The sequence below is a fragment of the Nilaparvata lugens genome, chromosome 4 (assembly GCF_014356525.2).
Source record: "Nilaparvata lugens isolate BPH chromosome 4, ASM1435652v1, whole genome shotgun sequence".
NCBI classification, from domain to species: Eukaryota; Metazoa; Arthropoda; class Insecta; order Hemiptera; family Delphacidae; genus Nilaparvata; species Nilaparvata lugens.
The window spans coordinates 13,983,375-14,005,544 of NC_052507.1; the positions used below are offsets into that span (position 1 = coordinate 13,983,375).

The 22,170-nt window shown below is 35.5% G+C and overlaps 1 protein-coding gene across 1 annotated transcript in view; it reads left to right on the forward strand.

Annotated features, from left to right (window-relative positions):
• Window positions 1-18,385: 18,385 nt before the first annotated feature.
• The window catches only part of LOC111055930, a 62,947-nt gene continuing 59,162 nt past the window's right edge, over window positions 18,386-22,170 (forward strand). Inside the window, exon 1 of the mRNA XM_039426707.1 lies at window positions 18,386-18,457. Within this exon, the coding sequence (XP_039282641.1) occupies window positions 18,400-18,457 (58 nt within the window). The 5' untranslated portion in view covers window positions 18,386-18,399. The remainder of the gene's footprint in view (window positions 18,458-22,170) is intronic.

The window sequence follows — 22,170 nt, forward strand, 5'->3', positions numbered from 1 at the left end:
TTAGGTCATGTCAGAGGCCCTGAAATTGATCAGTTGCGACCTGAAAACTCTGACACCAGACCTGAGCCAGCCAGGTCACTCGATATTATTATTATTATTATTTCCTATGTTAGGCTACTTCAATTACTTCAAAAGATTGTATTTATTCTGTTTTCTGTAGTGTTATTTTTTGTAGTTATATCCTTTCAAAACATTAAAAACAGAATGTACTGTGTACAAAACACAAAAACATATGTACTGGTATGTACAAGTATATTCTCGTCATATACGTCGATATACGATTTATCTTGTTAGGCTTTCCTTATTACTTTAGCATGAGAATGTGCTCATTTTTTTGCAGTGTTATTTCACTATGCACTTGTATTTTGTATTTTTCATGCATATTATTGAGAATAGAAACTCAAATTCAACACAAATACATTATTGAGTTGTATACACCAGTAGAGCATCATGGAAAAACATTATGCTATACAAACCCCGGAGTTGATACAGTGAGTTAATACAATCTCATAATCTCATGTACCTTGTGTCTCCACTACTTTTCTCTCAACAGTTGTTCATCAATATGGGGAAGATTACGATGTATAAACGAACCAAAGCTGTTTAAATTAGGTGAGCCAACTGATACATACATCACTTTGGTAGAATCCCATTCCCTCACACATTTTAATGCCTGATTAGTCTAGTAATAAGGAGAAGGTTAAGCTCACCATCCTTATCAACGTATCAGGTTAGGCACTTTATCTAAATCTATACAAAATGTGATCCTTGGAGTTAATTAAATCGTTTCTATTCTACCCGAGAAATAAATTGACAGAATGATCGAAGCTAAGACCCAATAACCAGATGGAAACTGTTGATAGGCAGGCTAATTTTGACAGGAATTGAATGGAATGCCGTTCAGATCGGACGAAATCAGATTTCGGGTGACTGAATGGGGATGATCTTCAATCTAGAAGCTTATGTAGTAAATCTTGTCAAGACTAATCCTCACAGAACGACTTGACCTGACCATATAGGTATCAGTTATCAATCGACAGTTTGTTAGCACGTTTGACTTGAATCCCCGAGGAAATCAATCAGCTCCTGCATTCTATGAAATCCAATGCTTCCCGTTATGTACTAACGATGGTGTGACATTATCAATATATATATACCTTACAACAAATTGTTGCTACATTCCTTCCTCATCGTTTGCTTTATCTTTCATCGTTTGCTTTATATTTCAGACTATTTCATTAGGAATGAAATAATCTAGCATAATCAGTTATCTGAGCATAATCTAGTTATGAGAGTTATGTCTTACTCAGCATAATCCAGTTATCAGAGTCAGGAAAAGAATGAAAGTGTTTAAAAATGATACTGGAGAAATAATTAATTACTGTTTCTTTGTCGGATAGAACATGAAAGAGTATAGAAATGATACAGGAGAAATATTGAATTACTGTCTCTCTAGCTTGATGTGGAGGTGATATGGATCTTATCCATATTGAATGAAACATTATTCATATTGTCAAAACCACTCATTTATCAAATAAATATGATATACTCATTTCGGTTGTTACACCATTATCAATCACTTGTTAACTATAAGCTCGAACATTGAGCTACAGGATGATAATATAGTTGGGTAAAACTATTCGATTGGCTATTGACCAATGAAGGTTGAGCTCGACTGTCATTGGCCGAGACTAGACACACCCAAGTATTCCAAATATAGTCATGAAATCAGGAAACTGCAACAAATGTGGAAAAACTTAGTTATTAACAAAAACCAAATGAATTACATGTATATTCTTTCGTTATTATTCATATTAGCCTATATGTTCGGTTTTGTTAGTTACTAAGTTTCTCTTTATTTGTTGTTGCTTTACAGTTCTTATTATCATATTATTTGGAATACTTGGGCGTGTTCATTCTCGGCCAATGACAGTCGAGCTCAACCTTCATTTGTCTACAGCTAAAGGCCAATCGTAGCGCTCCACGAACACTAATCATATCCTGCTGCTTCATGTTTAAGATCTTGGTTTACTAAAGATTGAATTGTCAACATTGTGTCAACTGAATTTAGTATCTCGAATTGTTAGAAAAATAAGTGTTTTTGACAATATCGAGATGTTCTCATTCACTCTTTATCCTGTATCTCATTTATGTTGTTCCTCTAGTTGATCTTGCATAGTTTGAATAACTCATAAATGAATAATTTGAGAATTAATTATTAATTAACTAATTAGTAATTATTGATATGTTCATGGGGGAAAATTCATTATTCATTTATTATAATGTATGATTAAGATCATCGAGTTTGATGGTCTAATAGCACAACTTGAGAATTGATAAATTGATATGGAATCATGAAGGTGAAAACTTGTTGACCACTTGTGTAGTAAATTTAGAGATTCTTATGGTACAGGATGTTAACAATTATTATCGAAGGTATAGCATACGTTAACTTGGGGAACATGAACTTGTTTAACTAGCAGCAGTTTCGAACAATAATTCGAATACCGTGTAAACCTTCCCAAGACAAGACTGGCCACTGCGCTGCCTTGAGTAGTGTGTAATGACTTGAATGTCAGCGACTAAGGCTGCTCTCATAGCCGAGAACATTCCCAGCATTCTGCTAACTGTTTGTACACTTGGCCCGGAATGTTGTACTACCACAATAATTGAGACTAGTTGGTTCATTACTCCAACTATAAATTATGCTCATTTCAGAGTATAAACTTAATTCTAGGGTACATCTTTCAACTGAGAACTTAATTGTTTGCCTGCTCCTTCTATACAACATAATCTACACAAGTTATTACAGTTGAATCTTATTCAAACCTCCTCTGTCGTTCCGAAATTTATCATCCAAGTACTATCTAGCTGATGGAATTCACACAAGATTAGATTATAGCAGGTCTACACAACAAATAGTTCTAGCTTGAACATTATAATTCATTATTGAGAGTCCAAGTAGTAGTTGTCTGTTTCAAACTCTCTTTAGCTTTGATTGATTAAACATACAGGATCAGTTTCACAATAATCCAGTTAAAATTGATCGCTGTAGAATAAAATGTTATTGCATTAACGTCATTGGCTGCATTGGACAACGCCAATTTACTGCGTTTTGATTAGATTGGATATTCGTGCCGTTAATCGACATTCAAATTTTTAGCTGGTTGATTAATCTCCTTGTTTTGGTTGTTAAATCTCCTGTCTTTTATCGATTATTTCATAACTGTATAATGATTATTTCAAGTATCCAATTAACGTTTTATAAATGAGACTAAAGTCTTCTTTCTGCTGCTGCAGATATTGACCAAAGAACTTTATAGCAGAAGAAAATTTGATGAATGAAACTGTCCAAAAACCATGAATGATTATATTTCATTCATTTATACAACTTGAACCAATTCTTTTATGATGCCTACATGAGTATTAAGTATTGTGTATGTAGTAATAAGTATTCACTTGTCATTGGTTGATAATATGAAATGATGATGACATGAACATCCTTGCACTTGGCGGCATTATAATCTTAATATGTCATCACTCTATGAATCATATGCACAATCTACGTTTAACGCTAAACCACGATTACTTGAAGATATAATAATAATAATAATAATAATAATAATAATAATAATAATATCGAGTGACCTGGCTGGCTCAGGTCTGGTGTCAGAGTTTTCAGGTCGCAACTGATCGATTTCAGGGCCTCTGACATGACCTAACGACTGCTTTTTAGACAGCCGGGACCGACGGCTTAACGTGTCCATTCGAAACACGGGAGTGGCCCGAGAAAGATATCTGCCCGGGCCGGGATTTAGACCCGGGCCTCTGAATCATAAAGCCAGCATCTGATTCACTCTACTACGGCCACTCCACTTGAAGATATGATCGCATATATTATAATGTGTTACATCCCGGGCTCAAACTAACAGCTGAGTTATCTCCGTTTAAACTAAGATGGTAAATATGAGCCTATGAAAGGTGCATAAGGAGACCTGACTAGGCCTCAACAATTTGTAACTCTCCAACCTTATTTTATTTTTATCTTTGACGTTTATTACAACACTTAGTGTTTCATGACAACAGGCATTATCCTGTTTATTCTCTTCCAATCATTAATTTGATGTTGTAATTGTGGAATAAATGATTGATTGATTGAGTTGAAGATATCGATGCAGGTGAAATATAGTAATAGCTGAAGTAGCAGTCAACATAGAAGCAGGTTACCTCTAGTGGTTTGCCGTGTAGATAGTTGACTGAAAAGCATAAGCTGTCCGATAAGAACGGCACATATTTCGCTTAATTTTGTGGCTTCTTTATCGGATCAATGTGTATTAGGAAGTAAGGGCACTGCACCGCACTCTATCCACTTAGCTCCAAGATAAGTGGAGCTGGAGTGCACCATGTCTGGAACAAGGAGGTAGCCAAAAAATGTATGGAAGCGATTACTGAAAGAGTTTGAGTGGAAAAATCGGCCAAGGGTGCAGAAAGGTTGGCAAGGGGGTGCAAAAAGAGGACAAGGGGTGCAGAAATGCTTCAGAAGCTACGCACGATCACACCGCTGCAGTCTACTAAGTCACGTGACCACTGACTTGAGACGCGCGACAGCCAGAGCAATGCCATTTTCCGATATCTCTAATTTATTGCTCAAAATAACAATAAATAACTTTTCCGAAGGAGCGCTTTGACCCTGCTAAATGGATCTCTGCAGTAGAATGTCCTCACATCGATGCATTCTACATTGTACTTGTATTATTTTATGTCTCACGTCTTTTCCAGAGTCAAAAACTATAGCCTATACCACGATATCATAAATGGGGAATTAATTATAAGATTTTAGAGTTGATGATAGATTTGTATGACTCAAGTATCTCTAGTTATAGTCAGTCAAAGTTAGAAGACAGTCTACTAAAGTTGAGAAAGTCAGTAAGAAAATAATAGTTTGACCTGTGTTGCATATGCATACTATTGAAATAAAACTTGAATTTTAAAAACAAATTAAGTGAAAATGCACTTAATATTAGTCGTGATGATCGTTTCGACCTGGTGTGGGTCATCATCAGACTGTAGAAACTTATTCTAATGTCAAGGTTATTGATGATATTATTGTATGATATAAGAAGAAGGTGGAGGAATAGGTGGTGATGATGGGGTGGGGGTGGTGGTAGTTTGACAATAATGATTGTTGAAAATAGTGTTTGTATTCTTTATGTAACGAAACTATCATTACTGAAAACACTGTCTAATTACACTTTCCAGTGTCAAAAACTGGAAACTATAGGGAATAATTGAAACTCAATATTCATCGATATTATAGCAAACATTCCACTTGGATGATACCAGAGTTTTCAACTAATAATTGAGATGTGAGTAAATAATAGGCTGAATGATAAAAAACTCATGGATAAGACTCATGAGCAAAATACTCATGAAAATAAGTAATTCTATAAATAGCTCATACAGTCCTCACCAGAGTGAATTCATTTATATGTGTGATAAAATATCAGAAGATCTATTATTTTTTATAAGATACGGCTCACGTTTTAGCTATTTTGAAGTCATTTCAAAGTCATATTTATTTATATATCTATTTTTATTTGGATGTGATTGATATTTTGGACATTTTGAAGACGTTTTTTTATATTGTAAGTCAGTAAACGGAAGAAGTTAACTCCCTATGCTCTGGTAAAAAGGAAAGATAGTTCTTTCAAACAAATCGAACATGACCTTCGAGAGTTTCCTGCCTCCAACAGTTTTAAAGTTAGTTTTGGAAAAGTAAATAGTCGAGAAGTGCAAACTCTAGTACAATAGTTGTTCCCATGGCTCATAACGAAAACTCGAATTGAGAATTCGTTTTGTCATTTTCGGACAGACTCAACCGTGACCGGAAGCAAACGAGGCACTTCCGGTTCGCCATCTTTCGTCACAACTATAAACTGAAAGTATAACTATAAACTATAAGTTCCGAGCAACGGCCGTGACAATCAGCCAAAACATCTTCCCAAAAGATAATGCGATAAGCGAATGGTATGGTCAGAAGGGAAAGGAGTAAACAATGGTGGTGAAGTATTGGTGGAAAATAAGGAAGAGAGGAAGAGTGTGAGAGAGAGAGAGTAAGAGGGTGTGAGAGAGAGAGATAGTGTGAGAGAAAAGAGGAATGAACTCTAAAAATCCACCCTTCGTCTGCTACCTTAGAGAATAGGTTTAAGTTTTAGAATATGGCTTCAATGACCTCACCATTCCAAGCTTCACAAATTATATTTAACAAATCAAGATTGCTCAACAGAGAAATGTAATTCCATGATGAGACACGAATATTCAAAGTTCTATTAATTTTGAAATTTCAAAACTCATTGGAACAGTTCTATCTCTGTAGAGGTGCAACATTGATAAGTGGTTAAGGATTGGGATGGATGCAAATTTAATTTGGAGAGTTTCAGGGGTGCTTTGAATCCAGCTAAGGTGTGATTCACGTTTCAAAGTCAGCATTACATTAACATTTGTTTGATAGCCTTGTCTATCATTAGGTAAAGCAGATAGCTACATCCTTTTCCAACAAAGCACCGCTGCAAGATTTAGTGTAAGTCATGTGAAATATAATGAACTACTCCAACTTTCTAAAATATTTTATCACAATATGGAAATTTATTATCAAATCAAGGAATAGAAAGATATTTCTCCCTGATGAATACAATGTTTGAGAATTGATCGTTATTAACAGCAATCAATAATTAATATTGGATCAGATACACCGGAATAGCTTGGATAACAAACTTCCACCATAGAAGGTAATGGAAGAAGGAAATTGACAACTTTGCCGTTTTATGGATTCCACTGACACCACAACGTGGATCTCACCATAGACCTTTCAGCATGAGATTGAGAAACACACTAGAAATGAAAAACAAACAACAATGCTCTCCTTTGAATTGAAATCCATTGATGACTGACTTTAAGGGTACCTAGTGGCATATTGAGACGCAACGCGACGTGACATGACGTGACCCGAGTCAGATGGATCAGTAAATATCATACGATCATATTATAATTTTCACATGTGCTAGCTGATCCGTATCAATGTGCACATCACAATATGATCATATGATATTAACTCGGGTCACGTCGTGACACATAGCATCGCATCTTAATATACGACTAGCCTAAAATGAGGATCTCAAAATGTTAAAATATGATGATTTGTAGCTCTGTACTCCGATGAAAGGTGGGTGGTACATATAGAAGTCAAGGACGAGATGTGTCACCTGCATCTTCTTTCCTAAACCCCACCCCCACCAACATCGCCGAACTTCTACACAGTATCGTAGAATAAACAATCTATAGGTATAGGTTTTCTCTGACAGTATCAATGGCGTCTCATAATAACGGCTCGGTATCGAACAGACTATTCAAGTCAGCAGAATATCGGCGGCGCGCTATGATTGGTGGTGGAAATGTCAGCGTGTCACGTGTTGCCTAGTCAGCAAAGTGTCAGAAGCCACCCTTCAAATTGGCCAAATCAAATTCCTCCGCGAACTCACAGCGACGTAATTATTATCGGTACTCGTTTCGTTGCAGGATAAGCACAACTGTGCAGGAGAGAGAAAGAGATAGGGCTATCATCCTGTCACACAGGAGAGAGAAGGAGAGAAGGATCTCATTCTGATATCACCTAGAAACAAATAAACTGCCAGCTTGCAATGGCTCCTGCTCTCATCATTGTACGATATTGTCCAATTATATCCTATTTCACGCCACATACATTCGAATCGTTTATTCACAACTGAATTATTTATTTTCATCCAGCCAGATTTGGAATGACAAGCTCTGTCTGCTATAATATCAACTAATAACTCAGAAATTGCATTACTCTTAGACCATTTTCAATAGTGCTTACACCATTTCCAAGTCATTTATTTATCACACACATGAAATGATTGTTATAAAATAATTTGTAAAATTCAGTAAGTACATTGAATAACGGGCATTCAAGAAAGTCATGAATGGGTAACTTACATTTTAGCTGAATAACATAAAACAAATCTTGACTCTTGAAGGAGCTGGATAAACAAAAAATCCTGAGAATGAATAATCCAAGAGGAATTGAACAAATAGTTCAATAGGTTATATTTTAATCCAGTGAAACCTCGATATAGAATACCCCGTTATAGTATACACCCCGCTCAGAACATATTTTTCTGCAGTCCCTTGGAACGTTCATACAGCTTTGATCCTTGATATAATAAAATTTACCATATCATATATTCACTATAATCATAATACCATTATGACATTGGAGGAAAAACTAGACTAAGCCTGTACTATTTCTCTCCAAAAATCTTGATCAAATGTTAATGTTGTCCAAAAGATAAGGTTATATAGTCACACACTGTTTCGTCACTTGATTTTCGGTCCAGAAATGATGATTTAAAATTTTGAATTTTGAAGGTTGATTTTATACTCCAAATGAATCACAGAATGTATCACAATAAATTAAAAACTTTGGAAATATTGCACTTAGTTAAAAAAATTGAATACAAAATCAAAAACCTACTCACTTATAATTTATCACATATAATTTACTATACCCGATTTAGTACAGACCTCGTGATGGTACATCATTCTAGCGGTTCCTTGACATGATTGTGTTATGTCGAAGTTTATTGTACAACAGTGAGATCATATTCCTCACCTAAGAAGTCAAGAAATCTGTCTTCTTATCTGTATTGTCAAAGTTCAGAAGATTTCTAATCTGTCTGTAGTTTTCTGCTCGTAAGCAGGTCCTTCTATATGGCAGCAGCCCTCCACTCTCTTCTATTCTCTGCCAGTCGCTAATGAAGGAATCAAATGAAATCCAAGAGATTTGTAATAATTAAATGTTGCGAAATTTCTCAATAGATGTGGAGGTAGCAGAAGGATTTAGAATGATGTATTTGAGGGTAAGGTAGGGTAGGATGAAGAGGGATAAGTTAGAGAGTGTGATTGGATAGAGAAGCGAGTGAGAGAATGCAATACTGTGAATGGTAGTCCAATTATCCGTTTTGTCTACTGTCGATTCGGCTACCCGCTCGTACGGTGAAACAATTACTGATTCAGGCCGTAAATAATTCCCATACCTCCTGTCTAATTACTCTCAGCATCAAGGACAGAGGAGGAATCCGATTGTAATAATTAATAATCGGTTGGTATCACTGCCTGAGGGCAGAAGGCAAGAGAGAAAATCATGAGATACCCGAGCAACGAAATGCTATGCTTTATGGTATAATATTTTAATTGGTAATTTCTAAATTATACGTGTTGAATTAAATGCCGACTAGAAGGCTGATAAATGATAGGTCAGAGTTGTAACCACGACTCAGTTGAAAAGATTGTCGGTTGTTGAGCCTCAACAATCGCCTCAGAGATCCTTCTCCTCCTTCTCCTTCTTCTCCACCTACTCCTCCTCCTCCTCCTCCTCCTCCACCCAATCCTTCTCTTCCTGGCCTCCCGGCTGCACAGATCCCAACTGGAAGTCCCTCATTATCGGCTAGCATATCAACTCACGATCCAATCTCGGATCCACATAATACGTTGTATTTCTGGGGCCAGACTCTTCAATCATGAACTCTTGTCTAGGAAAGCTCAAGTTCAGCATTATCACTCAATATTTTTTGGACTGTGTGTTTTATGAATATTGGAATAAGAACAGGTTTTTGCTTGAGCCTGTTGATCCTTTCCGGAAGTTTAAGGAATTAAATTGAATGTTTTACATGTTTTAGAAGTGATTAATATTGCTTCGCCAAAGTGAAAATATTGGCTTCATACAACCAAATTGATATAATTGACTCAATACAATAAATCGATCAGATTCAGGTCGAAAAGATTAGTTTTGAATGGAAAAATGCTGAAAAAAGGCTTCATAATTTAAAGTTTCAATAACAAAATGTAAAGGATTCTGGTTGTTTCATAACATATTTTCAAGTACTACATCAAATGTTTGTCTTCACACATTCTCGGCCGACACCATTTTACCGTCAAAAAACTCACAATGTCATTGATTGGCTAATTCTCACCAGCAGCTGATTCTCAACCAATCGAAATAAGTTCTGTCGTGACGATAAATGCCGGCCGATAATTGGTAAGTGTGAAGACGGTGTGAAGACGGATCTACCAGCCATTTAATTTCTTTTGTATTTGATCTTTTGTGTGAAGACGGATCTACCAACCATTTAATTTCTTTCGTATTTGATTAAAGCACCTGAGCTATCAATTTCTCTAACATAAATTTTTCTCATAGTTCTTTAATATTACCATCTCTCACTATTCTACTATTATGTGCTTACTATTCTTCATTGTGTGCACATTCTTACTATCACATTGAGGTTGAGTGGTAGAGAGGACTTAAAAGTCCTAACTCCGCCTAATAAATTTTTTTTTCATCACATTGTGCTCATGCTGACTGCACTCCAAGATTACTTCATAATGAAGGCTAACTCCAACATTATCGTAAAATTATATTACTCCCAAGCGATGATAGACATCCACATTGATTACTTCAATAATCGAAATTGAGTCTTTATGAAATAATTTGAGTGATACTTCATAAAGTGATAATGTTTGCGAAACAATTTTCGTTTAACATTAACAAATTAGCAAATAATTTGTTGATTTGTGAGACGGAGTCGTCAGTGAATATCAGGAAATGTTTCACGCATCTGAATCCCACCTTTTCGGGCGTTTTCATTATGATTTCGATGGAACTCTGGGATTACATTCTTATCTGTAAATCGGTAATATTGTGTGTATTTTATTTGAAAAATGATTATTAGTAGTTCTTGTAATTAATCTTTCAAGTACCCCTATATCAAAATACTTGAATGTGTATTTTTCATTTCACAGGGTGTCAACATTTTTCAAACACCTTATACAACATCAAATTGGCAAGATTGATTTCCTATACTTCTCACACCATGTAGAATGTAATTTAATGTACACCCACAACCACATTGATGTACCAACAATTATAAATTTCATCGCCTCAATTCATTAGCTAGCTTATAGCCGGTGTCCAGCAGACGCTGTATGTATCGGCCACTCGGCAATGTGGGGCTCACATGCCAGTCCCGAATGGATATAAGCTTGGTGGTGGAAGGGGGTAGCAGGACATGTGCATTATGGAATAGCTGGTCGGATACAGTATTAGCTGTCGGTGGTATCTCGGGTATGTTGCATGCTCTGCAGTCATAACGTGGTTGCTTGTGATAGCCTCTAGAACCCTTGCAACCTCATCAACTACCTCAGAAGCTCTCACCAGTCGCAGTCGACAGGGGACCGACATTGTTCGTCCGTGTTTCCACTCAAATTTATTGAATATTCAGCTGCCGGCGTATCGAGGTCTTGACGTGAATATTCAGCAACCGCATGATTGAAATGACTGCACGCCCCTTTCTTCTTTTCAAGGTTCCAGCAGTTGGGAGCCACATAATTGCAAGTGTAGGCTACCAGCCTCATTCACGAAAAATTATTATTGTTGATCTTATTTGGATATTAGTCTACTCCAATCATAGTTCTCCCTCATTCCATAATCTTAGATCTTACATATGATAATCTCATAACTTTGGTGTCTCTCAATTTATGATAGTCGGTCCCGGCTGAAGTATGACAGTCGTAAGGCCCATTGACGGCTCAAATCATATATTCAGGCGGTGGAACCTTCCCGCAAGGGACTCCCCACCAACAAAAGCCATACGAATTTACCTTTTTTCATGATAGAAATATCTGATAATATTGTTATAATCTCTGTATTGATAGATTATGGTACCTGAATATAGTACATCACAAGAGACCACAAAAAAGTGTATTATTACGAGGTCTGTACTAAATCAGGATGCACCATATTGAGGTTGACAATTTATGATAGAAATATCTGATAATATTGTTATAATCTCTGTATTGATAGATTATGGTACCTGAATATAGTACATCACAAGAGACCACAAAAAAGTGTATTATTACGAGGTCTGTACTAAATCAGGATGCACCATATTGAGGTTGACAATTTATGATAGAAATATCTGATAATATTGTTATAATCTCTGTATTGATAGATTATGGTACCTGAATATAGTACATCACAAGAGACCACTAAAAAGTGTACTATTACGAGGTCTGTACTAAATGAGGATGCACCATATTGAGGTTGACAATTTATGATAGAAATATGGTATAATCTCTGTATTGATAGATTATGGTACCTGAATATAGTACATCACAAGAGACCACTAAAAAGTGTACTATTACGAGGTCTGTACTAAATGAGGATGCACCATATTGAGGTTGACAATTTATGATAGAAATATCTGATAATATTGTTATAATCTCTGTATTAATAATAATATTATTATTATTATCTCTGTATTGATAGATTATGGTACCTGAATATAGTAAATCACAAGAGACCACAAAAAATTGTACTATTACGAGGTCTGTACCAAATCAGGATGCACCATATTGAGGTTGAAAGACAAATTGACGTTTCAAGGGACTACGAAAAAAATGTACTGTAACGGATTGTACTATATCAAGGTTCCACTGTGATAATATAATATGCTACAATAATGTGATCACTTCCAGGAATCATCTTTCTCAGGTGATTAATTAACATGCACATTATATTTATTACAGTTAACAAATGGAATAAATTTTCATTTTCAAATGTAATCCCATAATAATATAATGGAACTCCATTAGGGAATCTAGAGATGTCTCTGGAAAATGGGATTGGAATGGTGAATGATAAATTGTACAAAATGTTCCAAACTCTCAATCTGGATTCTACCAAGCAAGATAAATCTTTGAAGGTGTCAAAATAAGTAACAAGTAGTGTATATAAAATTTATGAAATTTGTGAAAAGTGTAATTTATATCAGTATCAATTAACGAGTAATAATATATCAGTGATTAGTATCGATTGATCACGATTGCTGCATATTATAGTGAGATTCACATTATAAATTCAATGAAATCAAATTCCATCTCAAATATACTACAGTATTTTATTGGCCAAGAAAATATTTTTTTCCCTTGATTTATCAATACATTTTTATGATAGAGACTGAATATTTTTGTCGTTCATTATACTATGAATTACTACTATACTATTTTACTATACTAATTACTATATCATCACTATGTAGATAGTCTAAAAACAATTTGGCAACGGTGCAGAGCTTGAGAAGGATGAAGCTGCCTGCTTTGTCTGATGACGGACAAGGATAGTGAACCAATGTTAATCAGATGCTCTCTTTAAAACCTTAAACCTCACACTTTAGCTTTAGCACAACGCTTTTATCCCTCTACCTGTTATTTTCATCCAAAAACAATAATTTATTACATTCTTTTTAGACGTGTCCAATTCCCATTTTTTTCATTTTATTTCTTCTCAATCATCATTCCCACTTATTCTATTAGTGTAGCATCGCTTCAGTAAGGTTATGGTTGGGACTTTCTCATGCAGTCAGTGTCGTTGTGACTTTTCTTGCTGTTCAACGGAAATGAACGCACAATTAGATGAGTGAGATGAGTGAGTTGGCGATCCATGTCTTCGTGCATCTCTAGTCGAGTTATGGTCGTTGCTCCTGCCTGGCCACTCTATTGTGTCTGCTCATCATAGCTACCGAATGCACAATTACCAATTACCTTTATCGCCACGCTGCGCTCACAAACAAAATAGACCTGTTTGTCTGAGGAAAATCAACCGATTCAAAAAACTTTTCATGTCTTCTATCAAAGATCTAACCTTCTACCATAGATCTGTTTACTTAGTCTATACTTCTATGTATTTGTATAACCTATTAAAATTTTACCTATAGGTTACTTGGGTTTTCATATGCAGAAAAGTCTTCAAATCTCAATTCATGTAGAGTATATGATTTGTCGCTCTGGATCTGGGAAAAGAGAATTAGGCTAACACATTGAGAATACGTGATGGAGTATACAGAAAATTGTATGAGGAAAATCAACTGATTCCAGATACTTTCTATGTATTCTATGCATTTGTGTATTAAAATTCTACCTATAGGTAGCTTGTGCTCTCCGATTAAGATAAGTCCTTCAAACCTTAATTTCTTCGTGTAGAGTATGAGATGATATGTCGCTCTGTATCTGGAAAAAAGATTGAATCAAACCCTGGAAATCCAGAGAATTCCAAGCCATCTATACATTTTTATATTCAAATTCCACCTATAGGCAGTTCATATTTTCATATGCAGAAAAATCTTGAAATCTCAATTTGTGTGAAAAGTGTGATTTGTCGCTCTGTATCTTAAAAAAGAAAATTAAGTTAAAATCAGAAACATATCTCAACTCAATACCCAGCAGTTCAACCTAAGCTTATCTAGTTAGTTTTGATCATAGAGAAAATATAGCAACAATTTATGTAAGGATAAAGATAGCATTGGATTCTCACTAGATTCTCATCAGTACCTCAGGGTTCTATTTTGGATATCTACTCAAAATCTACTCAAACTCTCTTTTGAACTGCCAATTGTCTCCAATGGAAATTATTACCGATAGTCTCTCTTACACATACTTATTATTTCTTTCACTTCTCTGAAAGTAGATTTTAAAATGTAGATGCTTCAAAACCAAACATGGAAGAGATATTCAAATTATTAACACTAAAATATGATATATTCACATATGATTAGATTTCATAGTACTATTCAAAAGCTCCAAGTGGAGACATTTTATAGAATATTATGTGTTGAAGGTATTAGTGGAGTTTCAAGAATTTCCACAAAAACTGTGGTTGGAGGTTGAAAGAATGTTGAAGGGTGAGTGCAAGGGAAAGAGGGAAAGTTAGCATGCGTGTCATGGCGTGCCCAGAGGCGGTTGCCTGGTCTGCTTGCCTGTGATAAGCTGTGGACTGCTACCTTATCGCATGGTGGCCAAAACCACCCCTTCCCCCCGGAACCCCACCCCCAAACACCCCACACTTATTGCGACAAACTTGTAAACACGCTAAAGATAAAAATACATCACTATTACACAAAGGCGGAGACTCAAAAGGGAGAAAGGGAGATCCCTTCTTCCCTTCCGATCCCTGTATTTTTCAACCCCACCTCCTCACTTCCCAACCCCCTTTCATTCCCTTTCCGAGCCCCCGACCCCATCATGAAAAAGCCCTCGTGCTTCCATTGCCTGTCCGCGACTTGTCTTGGAAACTTCAAGTTATGGTTTTCACGAAACAAAGACTGGTTTCACGAAAAAAGAAGTTGTAGAGAAAAAATTTGTTGGAAGTTCAGAACGAAAGAACACACGGAAAACTTAAAAAATTGCCTTATATTCAGGTTCTTGAATTTTAGAATAGAATATTGTAAGATTGTAAGAAATGATTCTGTATGTTACTCCAATGATGCAACTGGATATTGAATTGAATTTTTCTTGTTAGAAAACTATACTTTGATCCATCAATATTGTTTAGTCAGATGAACCAATCTCAGAAAGAGGTAGATTCTGATAGATTTCTGAGAGATAGATTTATGGATTACTTCTTCACATCCTAGGATAAGTGATTTCTTGTAATTATAACTATAGTGAGGTCCACGTTATAATGACAGTATTTGTTCAACTTTGGAATTGCTATCCTTGTCTATCATTCGACAAAGCCGGTGGTACTATCCTTTTCTAGGTCCACAACGATGCCAATTATGTGTTTTACAGTGTAGAAATATAATTAATCAATGCAGAGAATCTGCATCGCTATTCTCCTATCTTTATTCACTGTCATTATAACGTGGACCTCACTATAGGATAAGTTCACAATCATTGCAGAATGTCTGCTTTTTTATTTTATCTCATATTTTCTTACTTTTTTGTTTTCTCTACTTTTCTTCTTTGTAAATTTCCTCAAATTGAGATGTTGATAGGAATCCACCCATTTTATTTATTTTAGAAATAATTTTGTTTTAGTAACGCCCCTGCGCTCAGGTGTTTAACCTTTTCAGGGACTCTCCGTATTTAGTAATAATACTACTTTATTTTTAACTTATTTTGGTTATTGACAATAGTATTTATATAATTATAGACATACATGTATGCATTCTATGAAGGAAAAATAACCTATTGATTGATTGATTTATTGAAGAAGTAATTGCTTTGAATATCACCTCCAATACACTTCAACGTCCTCAGAGGAATTGGATTTGTAATACTTTCTTGGGTATGAGATTGTCACGAATGGAATGGGTGCACACAGAATGCCTTTGAAGTAATAATACAATGTTCCTCAACCATAAATGCTGTTTTTCAGGATAATTTTTGCCCGCCTTGATACAATTTCCAACAAGTAAGTATCCATAGCTCTACCGATGTCTTATATCATTCCTCACACTATTCCACTTACCGTTTTGAAAATAATAGAATATTAAATAGTAATTTCACTTTTTTGATAATAAACTTTCCAGTTTGGCTGGAGCATCCTCAACAATGTGAAATTTCGATGGTGAACAACCTCCTCTGAGCCACTGTGTGTTTCTGTAGTAGATGTTCTAATCAAAGTCCATGTTAACCAATACTCAGAACAGCATAAGATAGACTATAGGGTCTTCAAAATTTCACTCCAAATCAATATATGAATTTGGGTTTAAAACTGAGACTGTTGACAGTGATTCTCAAGGAGTTGCAGCAAATTCATTGTTCAAGTTCAAAGTCATGTGTGTGAAACTTCCCACTTATCAGACAGTATATCCCACAGTATCAGTGAACGTTTCCATACAGTAAGGATGATACTCCCATTAAAATCACTTATAATGGGACTATTTTTATACGCTCGGCCCGTCTGAGTTGGAATAGTCGCATTAGAGCTCATTGGAATTATATTTTCATTGTACCGGAGACGTTCACTGATACTGCTATGTGAGATTCAGCTTCTAACGTCATGTCATAGAGAAGATATAGCATGAGATATCATGACTTATGATAAAATAAAAATCTGATGTGGTACACTCACACAACTTTCCTTGCTCATTGATCTATAAGCCTCATTAACGAGTATAATTTAGGGAATAACATTATGCCGATTGGCGGCTAAATAATTAAAACTACAATAAATTATACTTTTGTGATTGTGTTCAGAGTACATTTTCCTTTGTTTGAATATTATGAAATTTGAGGATTTTTTAAAAGTTGTCAAAACAGCTGTTCTATAAATAAAATATCGACATGTGTTCTTTTGAATAAACTGCTCTACCTACCTACCTCACGCACGAGAAGGAGGTTACAAAATAAATTTCTCAAGGATGGGGTGGACCCCCTGTTAATTTCTCAGGAAGGAGACTCATGCCAGTTAATAGAGCTGATATATAACTATACAGGGTATGAATTTGAAAAAAATCGGTCAAGTCATTTCTGAGAAAATCGTGATAGAAATTTAACAAAATTCATTCTTCTCAGGAATATTACGGAGCTCCTGCAATTTTCCCAGAAATGAGACTCATGTCAGTTGATAGGGCTTATAAATAGCTATCTAGGGTATAAATTTGAAGAAAATCGTTATAGCCGTTTTCGAGAAAACCGTGAAAAACATGGTTTTTTAGCTATTATCCGCCATTTTTTCGCTATTTTGAATTGAATTTTATTGAATTTCTTAATGTCGGTCCTCATGGTATAAGGACCTTAAGTTTAAAATTTCAAGTCAATCGGTAAATTAGGAATGGAGTTATCGTGTTCACAGACACACACACACACACATAGACCAACACCCAAAAATCATGTCTTTGGACTCAGGGGACCTTGAAACGTATAGAAAAAATGAAATAAGGGTACCTTAAATTTTTTTGGAAAGCAATACTTTCCTTACCTATGGTAATAGGGCAAGCAAAGTAAAAATATAAATCTCAGTACCCTTTTAAATTATTTTATCACAACCTGGACACTAATGCCATTTTTAATATTTTCATTTTCAAAATGGCTTTAGTGTCCGAGACATGTTGTGACAAAATAAATTAAAAGGGTACTGAGATTTATATTTTTATCTATATTAAAAGTAGCCCTAAAGAAAAAAGACAATGACTCATGATATATTTTCTCTATGGTCATGTTGACCAGGACCTCTAACCGGAACCTGTAATCCTCAACAACAGTCTTCAAAGGTCACAAACTACAAGAAATTAATGATTATATTAATTATGGTGATAAAGCGTATTTAATACATCCGATGGTATCGCGGCTACAGATTGGAGCGCATCGCACCGATTGAAGCTCGATCTCTGTTTTAATTAGTTGTGAAACGTGATGGAAGGTCTGCTCCGCTCAATAATGAAGGACAGGGAGGCAGTCAAAGTCCGACTGCTACATTCAGGTCTGCGGTTAATTGCAGGTAGTTGATGGAAAAGGGTTGACGGCCTGTTGTTATCTCTTCGGATGGATCGAGTTGAATGCGTGCGGCGTCTGACCGCAAATCGCAACTGCAAACGTTCACGTGAGTATCGAGTCCTCTGGGGCGCCTGTTGTCACAGTGTAAATCAGTTGGAGCTTTCAAGTATTGCACGAAGCTTTTCACTTGTCAACAAACGCCTTTACAACAATTCTAAATCATCTGTTATTATTGAATGATCACACTTCAAGGAAGTTTTTAAAGTTTATTGGTGATTAGCCTACTTTAAGATAATTCTTCACCTACTTTAATGCATGCACTTTTTATACATGTTTCAGAAAAGCATATTATGATCACTTTAATGATATTATAAATGATTATTATTACTTGTTGCATTCCTCGAATCTCAATTCCATGATCCAAATGTGAATATAAGACTCAAATACAAATGATTACTTTAATGGTATCTTTATTCTATAAATAAATAAATGTTTATTTCCCCCCCAAAAAAACTAAAACTACAACATCAATTACAAAAATATTAGATAAATTACAATATTACATACAATAGTTAGTTACAAAAGATTCTTATAATGTGTTCTCTACTTGTTTAGTTTCTTCTGTGTGGAAATTGACCTACTCCACTATGGCGTACCATGTTCTAGAGTAGGTTTTGTTAGTTTTTTGTGTGTATTATCAATTAGTTAGTGTTTTGTTAGTCATTAGGTGGTTAGTTGTTATTTGAAATAATGTTTTCTATGTTCTGTCTTCCTTTGCTCATCAACCAATTGTGTACTATTTCAATTTCAATTTCTATTTTCAATTTCAATTTCAATTTATTATTATTAAAAACACACAAAACAAGACAAAACAAAATTACAAAGATTTACGAAATTTACGATTTATTGCTTTGAACTTTCTAGGAAGATTAATCTGTTTAAAGTTTGCAGGAAGTAGATTATACAAATATGGTATATAACAGATATTATATATCTATGGTATATAACAGACTGTCTAGCTTATTATTTGCACATTCAGCTTGAATGATGCATAAAATTCTCGATATATCGATTTGGCTGGCCACTATCGTAACGTTTCACATGCTTGTACAGACGTCTGAACAGACGAAGACCTGAAAGGTAGTCGCTGTAGCTTCGACGTAGGTCTGCAGACGAAATACCACTGTTTAGGCAGAGAAAACTTATATACTGTCATTTTTTCTATACTCGATTTTCTCTAGTATCTGAGTTGGTATACTCACTTCCCTAGATTGTTTATTCCGTGGTATAGGTGAACAGAGAAGATTCGTTTTTTCGTCTGACAGTCGTGAAACGTTACGAAACGTTACATTAATAAGACAGCCTTAGAAGGAAACTAACTATAATAATACGATAATACCTTATGATGTTATGCATATTATTCAATCTTATTTGAAAATTTATGTGAGGAATAGAAGTTTAACGTTGAAGTGTATTGGAGAGCTACAGTAAGCTACCTCCTAATTAATTATAATATCATAAGATTAATTGTAATATTATAAGAGTTTATTTGTAATAAATAATTATTGATGAGATAACGTTGAAGTGTATTGGAGAGCTACAGTAAGCTACCTCCTAATTTGAGATTTGAAAAGATCCTGAAAATTCCTCAACTTCGCTTCCAAGCTAATGCATGCTGTAAAATCATTTATATAATGAAACTCATATAATCATTACTAGCACGTCATGATCTAAATAATAATTGGGAATCTCTCAACTCATAGAGCATCGACTTCTTCATAGATTCTCTACTGATTGATCTCATTTGATTTATGAGATTCAGTTGACATGATATTGCAGTGAAATCACCTACCTTTACTTACACACATGTATAAATTCGGTTTCTAATTTCATATGTGGCACAAAGAGACTGTAGGTACGTCAGAGCACGGCAAATTAAAACACTTGAAGAAGTTGTGAAACGCGGCTGGATGACATTGATATTGCCCCTAACCACATGATGTATGTAGCTCAAGCACAAACGAATGTGGACATTAGATGGTCGACAAAGGATAAAGGGTTGACGTCGAGGCGGGTCCACTCGAATGTAAGATCAAAGGATGACATCCTAGCGAAGGGTGTACTTTGGGCTGTGTCCATCTGGACAGATATGGCCCAGGGCACAGCAGGGTATGTCAACGCCACATTGGTATGCTGTCCTGGTCCTGGTCTCCAGCCCTTTTATCTGTTTACCTTACGCCTCTGACCACAAGCAGGACAGTACCTTCAGGCTCACTCATGACAATTCGCAATTGGACCGCGAAATTTAATCAGTTCACTTTAATAAACCACCAGTCCAATTAGTTTGGCTGTTAATGACCCTTTGTGTCTCATCGTTTCTCAATTTATTATCACTCCCACTCATGCTTTCTCATCCTTCTCTTTCAACTGCATCTCTCTTTGACTCAATCTCTCTCTTCTCGTTCATCTCTCCCAAAGATGACAAACAAAATCCTAAAACCTGTCTGAACATATGTAATTCAGCTATTGGGCTGCTCTAGAACATCTAACATCAATCAGATTCAAACATTTTAAAACAGAGTACTGCGGAGCATGGTGAATGCGCCCTGGTACATAAGGAACAGCGATTTGCACCGAGATCTGCACATCCCCTATGTGACCAGTGAAATAAGACGATTGGCAGCCCATCATGAGTCTCGTCTTCATCAACACGACAAAACCGAAGTCATCCAACTACTAGACAGCACTGAACTCACAAGGAGGTTGAAGAGAACAAAGCCCTTCGAGTTGGTGTAGTGCTAGTGAAGTGATAAAAGTATAAATTGAATAAATGTGTAGCGAAAGAGTTAAAAGTAGAGAAATAATTATAGATTATAGCTGTAGGCTTCACTGGAAGACTTTAGCAATAAAAATTAATATGTTAGGATAAGAAATAAGAGAACAAAATTAATGGTTAGTCCTAGTGACTAGTTTTAATGGAAAAAGAAATCTCCCCCAAAGGGAGGTAAGGTCGTTTTGTGAATCAGTGGACTTAATATTATTTGGTGTTCTTATACGTCTTAAACGCCTAAATTCAGTTTTACCAAGGTTGGTAGACACATTTGAACTTTTTGTGTAGTTGAGAAGTTGATATTGTGGTAATTATTCATATTAAATAGAAAGACTAAGAAATTGTCAAAAACCACTGATTTTATTGATAGTTAGAAAGACCGGTTTCGGTTGTTACACCACTGTCAATCTCTGAGAAACTCTCCTTTTATTTAACATTTGAACTTGATCGAACGGGGTACGCTTCACAAATGACTACTGGAATTATCGATAGAAACTATCGCTTTAGAAATCATATGTTCCAGCGCACTCGTTCAAACCCGTACCTGATTTGATCATCTTCAAATTTGTTGACCGAGCTTGGTGAAACCGGGCACCATTTCAGCGAACTTATTCATTTATAATTATAATGCAGTCTTACTGAAGATACTTTTGATACACAATTTTTTGTACTTCAATCAATTCAGAATAACAGTGATTTTAGAAATTCACTGATGTTTACCCAGTGATCCTGTAATAAGTTCTTATTGTTCAGATTCCGAATTACTTGAATAAGTAGTGGGGGAAATGTGATTTAAACTGATGTGATCTGGTGTGAAATTAGTATTATAGGCTTCTGTTCATGATTGATATTTGGTATTGGATAGTAGAAATCAACGTTCCGGATTTAGTTAGTGGAGCAAAGCTTCAGGTTCTTGATTTGGATTACTCCACATTCATGATTGATTCTTTTCTGATCTGAGAATGTTTTTATTGAATAAGAATAATCCA